This window comes from Protomyctophum parallelum (assembly GCF_964188405.1).
Source record: "Protomyctophum parallelum genome assembly, chromosome: 2".
Lineage (NCBI taxonomy): Eukaryota > Metazoa > Chordata > Actinopteri > Myctophiformes > Myctophidae > Protomyctophum > Protomyctophum parallelum.
In genome coordinates, this window is record NC_139699.1 from 50930192 (window position 1) to 50940174 (window position 9983).

The window sequence follows — 9983 nt, forward strand, 5'->3', positions numbered from 1 at the left end:
CTAGTTCCCATGTACTGTATAGACAGAGGGAGAGCATATGTGGAACACATCTCTGAAACAAGCTGAGAAGTGAGAAATAAATGCAGGATTTGCAATACATGTTTGCAAAACTAAGGAAATACTGCATATATGCATGTTAATTCATGTAAAATAGGCGTCTGCTTAGTAGTGTACCTGCAGAGATATATAGAAGTTCATTGCTTGAGTACAGTTGGAAAATATCTCAAAAAACTTTTGTGGGATTCCCTGTAATTTCACAGAGATGATAGTTTAAGAGCAAAGTAAAAATGCCAGGCATTTAAAATGAAAGACACACACAAGTGTAATTTCAAAATTGTGTTTCAATATTCAAATGTAAACTAACTGTAAATACAATGACAAGTACAAGTTTTTGTAATTTAAGCCAATATTCCACTTCCAAAGCTCATTCATCCCTTAGATCATTTAGATGGGTACAGGAGGGCAAAACCCAATTGTAAAACAGTAAAAAGGCTCAACAACAAATTAACATCGAAAGTCTACCAATAAATACACAAAAACCTAAACCAAAAAAATAAGGCGATAATCAGGCTATACTGAAGGATCAATACGTGCAGAACCAGACACATTTGTAACAGTTCTTAAAACATTTAACCAGGAGTATCTCAACATGAAAAGATTTGGCAGGAAAGTGTAAACAAAAAAAAACACAATTTGTGTCTGCAGTACAAACATTTAATGAAGACAATATATTAGATGAAAGGCAGCATTTCTAATGTTTGCATTTTACCAGTCTTCATTTGACGACTGTATCACTCCCAGACTCACTAAATAAATAAATCAATCACAAAGTGTTCCGAGCTGTGCTTTCACATTTAGCTTCACCATAAAAAAAAAGACATGTTCCTGCTGCCCATCAACCTTACATTCTTGCTTGTAATAATATATATATAAGGTTCAACTATCTTCTACACATATCTATGAGGCAGCTAAGCCCAGCAATATGGCTGGAAGGCACCATCGATGGTCTTTAAAACAACTCCTCTGAGTCTGGTTTTATTCCTGAATGTCAGAAACAGAACCAGGCAAATATACAGTATATATCCTAAGATGGAACCTTAGTGTCAGTGGTAAGACCAGTCCTCCTCCCTCCTGGTGTCAGTTACAAGGTATCTTTTTCTCCAAGCTTCTCTGTCCAACTACATTGAGGAAAGGACGGAATGGATTAAGAGGCGTTTGCAGTGGTGGCAGGGGGCCAGAAGAGTCTGGGATTTTGTCTTTGGAGACGCAGCTTTTTTTTAATAACCCTCATCTCTCACGCATACACACCACACACACTTGTTGCAAGCTCAGAGCTCATCGTGGTTCCTGGTAAGGTCCTCTCCATAGTTGGTAGCCTGACTTCCCACAAACATGTTCCAGTTCTCCAAGATCTCTTGCTTGGTAAGCATCTGATCCTGAAAAGACAGACAGACACACAGCACTGGATCAGTAAACTTGAGAAGACAGAGACACATTTTTTTAAGGGTTAAATAGCTCTATATTGACGATATTCAGACCGCGGCCATTTTTCCAACAAGGTGCTAACTACAGTAGGTGCAACTTCCCATTGACAGTCCATTCATCCAAACAGAAAAGTCCTATCTGATTGTATTAATGGGTTAATGCTAGGGTTGTCGTAATCACGTCATTTTCAATGATCAGATTCGGAGCTAAAAAACATGATCAGGACATCCCTAGTATCAATATCATGATATTAGACTGGATATTGTACTATTGTGATATGGCATAAGAGTATTCTATACATCAGATCAGGGGGGGAAGAAAATCGGCAGATACTCAAAATAAAATGATCGGAATCTGATAGAAAAACGTGTTCGGGACATCCAGGACACAAGCTTGGAGAAAAAACAAACTCACCATCCACCTAGAGATTCTTAAAAAGTCAACAGTCGCCTATAACAAAGCCTTGCGTCTAGCAAGGCAGGCATATTTTTCTGGCATTATTAATGAGAACAAGAAGAATGCCAGAGTCCTATTCTCTACCATTGAACGACTTTTAAACCCCCCCCAGTCCTACAAGCAGTCATTCCCGGCCTCTAAAGCTAAGTGTAATGAGTTTGCATGCTTTTTTGACAACAACATTTTTAACATTAGAGCTGATATTATGAATGGTGCTGCTGCTAGCGCAAACCTTCAAACAGCAGCTAATGGTCCCAGGGTAGATCTCTCCAGGGGGAGCCTATTATCATTCTGCGCAATTGATGAAGACGAACTCCGCAAAACCATATCACAGATGACATCATCCTCCTGTTCATTGGATACAATTCCCACCACCTTTCTCAAAGAGGTCTTAGACAGTGTGATTGGAGATATCCTAAAAATTGTAAACGGCTCGCTACAATCAGGCGTCTTCCCAGACTCAATGAAGACTGCTGTAGTTAAGCCCCTTCTCAAGAAACACAATCTTGATCCCTCTGTTTTGGGTAACTATCGACCCATTACAAATCTACCCTTTCTGGGCAAGGTTTTAGAAAAATGCATCTTTCATCAATTGGATGTGTTTCTACAGAACAATAATGTGCACAACAAATTCCAATCTGGCTTTAGGAAAGGTCACAGTACAGAAACAGCACTTGTAAAAGTAATGAATGATCTTAGGGTGTCTGCTGACAAGAAACATGTATCCGTTCTCTTACTTCTAGATCTAACGGCTGCATTTGACACGATTGATCATTCAATTTTAATACAGCGTCTGGAGCACTGGATAGGCCTGTCTGGTACGGCCCTGTCCTGGTTTTCCTCCTACCTATCAAATAGAAGTTACTTTGTCAATCTAGCCGAGTTTGACTCAGACAAACACGACATCAGTTCTGGTATTCCACAGGGCTCGATTCTTGGCCCTCTGCTTTTCTCCTTGTACATACTGCCATTGGGCGAACTCATTGCCAATCACGGAGTCAATTTTCATTTCTATGCTGATGATACCCAACTACCGGTATATCTTTCTGTGGTTACCCGTCTGTCTAGCATCAAATGTTGGATGAGTGAGAACTTCCTCAAGCTAAATGAGGATAAGACAGAAGTTCTCATAATCGGTTCTAGTGAACAGAAAGAATCAAAATTAAGCAGACTTGGCAACCTGACTGTAGAAAGTAACAGTACAGTAAAGAACCTGGGGGTTATTATTGATTCTGAATTGAATTTTAATTCACACATTAATCATGTTACCAAGATTGCCTTTTTTCACCTTAGAAATATTGCACGAATCAGAGCCTATGTGTCCTTGGACGATGCAAAAACGCTAATCCACGCCTTTGTTTTTTCTCGGCTTGATTACTGCAATTCACTTTTTTCAGGACTGCCTAAGAAAACAACTGACAGATTACAACTTGTCCAAAATGCAGCAGCCAGAGTTTTAACTAGAACTAAGATGAGAGAACATATTACTCCAGTTTTGGCATCACTGCACAGGCTTACGGTTGTTTTTAGGATTGATTTTAAAATTCTTTTACTTGTCTATAAAGCTCTCAATGGTCTCGCACCTTCCTACCTACATGACTGCCTGCCTAAATATGTCCCAAACCGCCCCCTAAGGTCTTCCACTGCTGGCCTGCTCGCTTTGCCTAAAAAAATGGCAACTAAGAAATACGGGGAAGCAGCTTTTTGCTTCTACGGGCCGTCGGCATGGAACAAGCTCCCACTGTACCTTCGTCAGGCAGCTTCTGTAGACATTTTTAAAGCTCAGCTCAAGACCCACTTCTACAACATTGCTTTTAATTTATCTTTTATTTTATTTTAATTTTTTGTTATTCATGTCCTCACTGTATTGCATTACTGCTTGTTTTTTGTCGTTTCCTTGCTTTTCTTTTATTCTCCATTGTTCTGTAAAGCACTTTGAGCTGCATTTCATGTCATGAAAGGTACTAATAGTGCTATACAAATAAAGTTTTATTATTATTATTATAGTTACAGTATTATTCATATATAAAAGACGCCATAAGTCCATGAAAACAGACATATTTGTACCTTGTCCTGGTCCGACTCGTACACTAGATGTCTGGCCTCGGCCTGGGCATGGTCGTAGTCCTGAGGTAGAATCCACTGGCGGATCTCCTCTTGATCCATCTTCCCGTCCTTGTTCAAGTCCCGGAAGTCTGAGAACTGGTCCCTCTCAGTCTTGACCCAATCTGGCTCTGGACCGCCGTCCTCGTGGGAGAACATGTCAGCTGAAACCACAGAGGAATATAACATTGGAGGAAGCAGGGTTACATTGTGCAATAAATAAATAAACCTTTTCAAAAAATAAAAAACTTGAAAACCTGCATTAAAACACTACCAAAAAAGAATGAAACATTCTAAGCCATAACCTTGGAAGAGACCCAATAGACATAACTATTCAGCATGTGGCACACAAAAAGCCAGGCATGCGTACAGCCGTGATGATCACTGCTTATGTCTTGTAATCAGGGGATGCAGAGTAGAGATGACCAGACGCACCAGAAAGAGATTAAACAAAGTTCTGTGGGTCTGAAAAGACACAACCATGCAGCACCACTCTATCTGGACTGGGGAATGGAGTGAGTGGGTTTATGTCACGTGCAGGCTCACAGAAGTTTCCCAGAGCTTCCAACAAGCACGGCTTTGATTCTGTAATTAGGACACTAAAGAACACAGGGCAGAATCTATTCCTCTGGGATGTTGGGGGGGGGGGGGGGGGGTGCTGAAAAACCAGGGAACTACAGTGAGGGTTGTTGTACGTTTGCCTCACAATACTTATTTTTGTATTTTTTCCAGTTTTTCACGCGTTTATGAGGTGACAGTACTTCATTAGACCACTTGGTGTGGTTGTTTTATGTGCAATAATGTCTTCCTTTTGTATTTAGGGTTTCTTCCTGAAACCTTGACAGTCAAACGTGCCAATGAAAGAAAAAAAAAACAGTGATATAGTGACATCACAATATCATCTCCTCCCCTAACCCCTCCACCTTTATCATACAGCTGTGGGTGCGGCTTCAGTTCAGGTGAATCAACACCCATCACTACCCACGAGGCAAACCAGGCATACTTAATGAACTGGTGGAAGTGTCCACATAAAAACAACATTTTAACAAATAATGTACACTTTAATGAAAAAATTCTTCCTCCGTATACAATAATACCTGATGATCATGTTTTAGGGTGGAAACTAATCACGGCACCCCATCTTTAAGCACCTGTCCTGTTTGATTGTTTGATTGACTTTGCCATACAGTTTAACAGTTTGCAGAATGGGTACAGTTCAAGGAAAGTACAGGTCAATACAAAATCCGCTAAGAGGATAAAGCCCTAAGACTTGTAAAGGTCATTCATTTTATTAAAAGACATACAAATATACACTGTACGGTATAAAAATAAAGAGGTGGGGGGATTTTTTTTTACAGGGGCCAGTTTCAAATTGCAGACACCTGCAAGTTCTCATTGAGAGCGGTTTTGAAGGAGTCTTTAGGGATTCGCATTTCATAACGGCTGTTTGTAGGGCGTTCCACATTTTAGTGACATAGGAGCGAAATTAATTTAACCCCTTGTTTGAGCTGAATCTGTCTTGAATGTGGCTTGTGGAACTTAACACTGCACTGTTGTTATAGGCCAATAGACCTTTCGGTAAGCCCCCTCCCGTTACTGTTGCTAAGTAGGACACTGCTCCTACACTGAGGACTGTGTTACTGAAGAGGAATAAAAGTATTAACATCAAGAACATCCATACTATAATAATGCCATGGTGAAACGTTGCTGTTGGGCGTCCTGTAACAGTGCTTCATAGGTACCCAGAATGTTTGGGGCATTTTCTTTTATTAGTTTTCCCGTGTGTGCGCACATGCACATGTCAGTGTTTACAATGTGGAGGTGGAGGAGGCGGCGGTCACTAGTTTACAGCTGAAAGTGATGTGCCAAATAAAATTGATGATTTTCTGATTTTCTGCTACAAAGCACACCTACAGTGCTGTAGGTGTGCTTGGACGACTGATTTAACCATTGTTTAGTAAAAGTTGACGGTAATAGTATGATTTAGTAGCAGGGAGGGTGAATGAGTGAAACAGTTTGTCTCTGACTGTTAGCATTAGCCTCGGATAAGACAGTGATATTCACAGTATTGTATCACAGATAATTATTATTTTCGAGCAGTTCGAAAGAAAATGCCCCAAATGTTCTGGGTACCTATGAAGCACTGTTGCAAGATGCTCATCAGCAACGTTTCACCATGGCGTTATTATAGTATGGATGTTCTTGATGTTAATACTTCTATTCCTCTTCAGAAAAACGGTCCTCAGTGTAGGAGCAGCAAGAGTGTCCTACTTAGCAACAGTACCGGGGGAGGGGCGGGAGGAGGGTGGCGCTTACCGAAAGGCCTATTGTGCCAGGTATACCTCCCACAAACTAGAGCCCTCAAAATCAAATGAACACTCTGGATTTTGTTGTAGTTATTAAATGTAGATGAGCCTTACAGATGAACGACTTACCAATATACTCATCCTCGTCCACATGTCCATCACCATTCTTATCAATATCCTCCAGGGTTTCCTGCACACAAATAGGAAGTATTGATATCATAAAATGTGGATGCAAGGGTCAACAGCAGTGTAACCTTCAATGACAGTAATGAAATAGAAACTCTGGGCTCCAGGAGCCTCCAGGCAGTATAGCTATGAGTCTTCATACCACTGGACTTTTGAGCCATCAGATTAAGTGGAATTTAATTGATTTATAGCTTAAAGGATTGTTCATGTGGTTAACCATGAAACTGTGTTAAAAAAACAATAGCAGCCGAACTAACTGTCTTGGAACATTTTAGACATTTTGTCTATTATATTGGTAAAGACTACATTTGTTTTAGTCAGACTGAGACATCACAATTAATCACTGAAGATACCACTACTTGAGCATGACTTTGGTAACACTAAAACACTAAAAAAGAACTAATTAATAATTAACTCTGTCAAATGGGTCATCATTTTTTTATGGACCCAGAGACAGTGCATTACTTGCAACACGAAATTGAAGTCTTAAGTGGAATAGTCAGACTATCCCACTAGATAGTAATTTGCAGGCAGAGTTAAAGATTCTTCATTATGAAGTTATATCCAAATGTAGCAAATGTATCAAAATGGTTGAGGAGCCCTCAACCTGAACAAATTGAATAGAAAAGGCAAGCGAACTGATTGGATCATACTTCTACATTTTAGGCATTCAGCAGATGCTCTTATCCAGAGCGAGATAAGAGTAAGCATGAACCCTGGTAAACAAACGACAGTGTAAATAGTCACATAAGTAAAGAGAACCATGTAGTGCCATCAGAGACACATACTTCACACAGATTACAATCACCCACAGAGATTTTGAAAACATGACTAATGACAAAAAACTCCCATATCTGCTGGGCGAAGTACAAAAATCACACCCGTGTGAACTGAGTGGTGCAACTCCACTCTCTCCCCCCCTCCCCTTAGGGTTAGGCATAGTTTTACTGGGGTTAAGTTTAGGAATAGGGTTAGGTTTAGGCATAGTTTTACTGAGGTTAAGGTTAGGAATAACATATAATAATAGGTTAGGGTAACCGTTTAAGCATCATTTACTTAGATTACTTTATGAATACCAGGCCGCGCTGTTCCGCCAGCTGTACACCCGGGGCGAGTTGGTAAAGGGGCGAGTTGTTTTGTATTCCAGTCTGATATGCACCCTCTGGTTTAACTGTCTAATCACACATCATGTTCCTATGGCAGTGTGGAGAGGACGTACCAAAATCACGATATCTTTCATGTGGTCAAACTCCTCAGGGTGGAGGAATGCTGTGAACTCCTCTCTGTCGGCAAACAGATCCCTGTTCAGATCTGCCGTCTTGAAACGCCGCTCGTCGCGAGGGAGCATCTTCTTGAAGCTGAACTGGTCGGTCGCATCGTCAAACTCATCTGGATTGGCTGCCAAGATGGAAAGAAAAATCAGTGATCCCAGAACACTAATAGTAAACTCAAAATGTGTTGCCCAAATCTGAATAGAGAACTTGATTCTTACAAAGGTAGTAGCCATAGGTGGCTTGCTTGTACTCATCCCACGAGATGTGGTTGTCTTTGTTCAGGTCATAATCGGTCCACACCTTGGCTACATTCTCATATACATAACGCTTCTGAACCCTTTTTATCCAAGCCTTCAGTTCAATGGCGGTGATGTGACCGTCGGCATCACCGTCTATCCGGTCCACGATCTTACTGTGTGAGGTAAAGAGAATGCACATGCAGCAACATTAAATTATAATTTATTTAAATACAGATAGATATAATCCAAATACAGATGTCATGGCGTATAATATATTATGACACCCAGCCAGCAGTGAGAGAGCACCTGTAATTGTGAAGTGGGCACAAGTGTATGCTCTCTCTCAGTTGCCACGTTGTGATGTTGCATACATACTTAGAATAGATCCTCCCTCTTATGGATCATGACAGGAAAGGGAATTCTGTGGCAAGTAAAGCGCCAACACAACACGGACTACGCCCATTCAGCCAACTGAACTCGTGTGTTGCATGATGCCAAGTGTTCTCAGAGTTGTAGTAGCCAACATGGTAGCCGAGTAGCTCTGGTCCATAGCCTTACTGCTTTGATTCTGCCCTGCATGGCAAAATCAAAGCAGTAAGGCTATGGACCAGAGCTGTAGCTGAGCTACTTCACAAGTTTCCATGTACAGACAGACAGTGGACCCGTACAATACATTACAGTATGTGATGATAGCTAGCACTGCAGCTGTATATATGCTTTGACTTGACTGCAACTTTGACACCATTCAAAATGTTAATGTGCCATCTATAATTAAGAGCTAGCCTAGGCATTAGGCAATTATAACCATTGGAATGTGTGCGAATATCACCGACGACTCTTACTTCCTTTAGGCATGATAGATAATGCTCCGTTATTTCATTAAGATTTTCTAACACGCAATGTTTCTCAAGTTAGTACCACTTGTTGAAATGTTAATGGACCGAATCTAGATAACTAGGCCTACACGCAGCAGTTTTACAGAAAGAAACATTAACTACACACATGTCCTCGGCCCAATATAGCCCTAATTGGCTTTGAATGTCTTGACTTTGAAATGTCTGGCATTTATAATTCCTTGCATGCAGACAGAGAATATTCTCTGGTCCAAAACGATCATACAACAGCATGAAGAATTCTCTGATCCAGATGAGAGCTTTATAATCTGAGCCAATTCCTTACCCAAGCCTGTCCTTGCTCTCCTCGGGGGTGAGCTGATCGAATGTCTTGGAATCATCTTTGCCCAGAAAGGCCTCATGGTCGTACTGGTAGCTCCTATTGTCTTCGTGGGGTTGCTGCTGCTGCCTGCTCACTTCTGGATCGGGGATATGGTGGACCCTTTCCTTTCTTAACGTTGGCTTACCGTGCACTAGTGTTACGGCAATAACGGCACAAAGAAGCAGAGCGCACACCACGTACCTACTACACACATCCATCATCATCAGAGTAGAAATAAAGGTTGGGTTTGCCTGAGGTCAAGTCAGCTGTTTCTGAGCTTGATGATGGCACTACTACTATGGAACACACAGAATCTGTAAACTGCAAAAGTGCAGGTAGTTCGACCGTGGGTCCCTCCTCCACACTAATGTCTATCTCTGCCTTTACCAAAGGAGTGCAACACCGGCAGAGCATCCAGCAGCAAAAGCTCAGCACTGTATGTGAGCATTTACGGTAGTTAGCCTACAACACTGAAGAACAACTTGTCAACTACACTGCAGCGGGTTTTCGGCAATATTGCGTGTGGGGTTTGCTGAGAATATTACGCAACCACGTAATACGTGGTCACGCTGCCCCCTCACGCAGAGCCAATCACATTGCTGATTTCAGACAACCCCCGCCTCTTTTGTTGAGAGTACCTATGACATTGGTCCATCCGCTGTCGGTAACACACGAGAGGACCTCCGGCGCCACGTTGCAAGATGAGTTGCAGACTATGG

The 9983-nt window shown here is 41.4% G+C and overlaps 1 protein-coding gene across 2 annotated transcripts; it reads right to left on the bottom strand.

Annotated features, from left to right (window-relative positions):
• Positions 1-333: 333 nt before the first annotated feature.
• rcn1 (reticulocalbin 1, EF-hand calcium binding domain) lies at positions 334-9769 on the bottom strand. 2 transcript variants are annotated; one of them, XM_083759432.1, is made up of 7 exons: positions 9229-9769; positions 8029-8222; positions 7756-7934; positions 6480-6540; positions 4009-4208; positions 1309-1436; positions 334-1178 (listed from the first exon to the last, which is right to left on the bottom strand). In XM_083759432.1, the coding sequence occupies exons 1-6, from the start codon at positions 9486-9488 to the stop codon at positions 1329-1331; spliced, it is 1002 nt and encodes a 333-aa protein (XP_083615558.1). In that variant the 5' UTR covers positions 9489-9769; the 3' UTR covers positions 334-1178; positions 1309-1328. The 2 variants fall into 2 exon arrangements, with proteins under 2 accessions (XP_083615558.1, XP_083615557.1); XM_083759431.1 differs by having other exon boundaries at positions 334-1436.
• Positions 9770-9983: the final 214 nt, after the last annotated feature.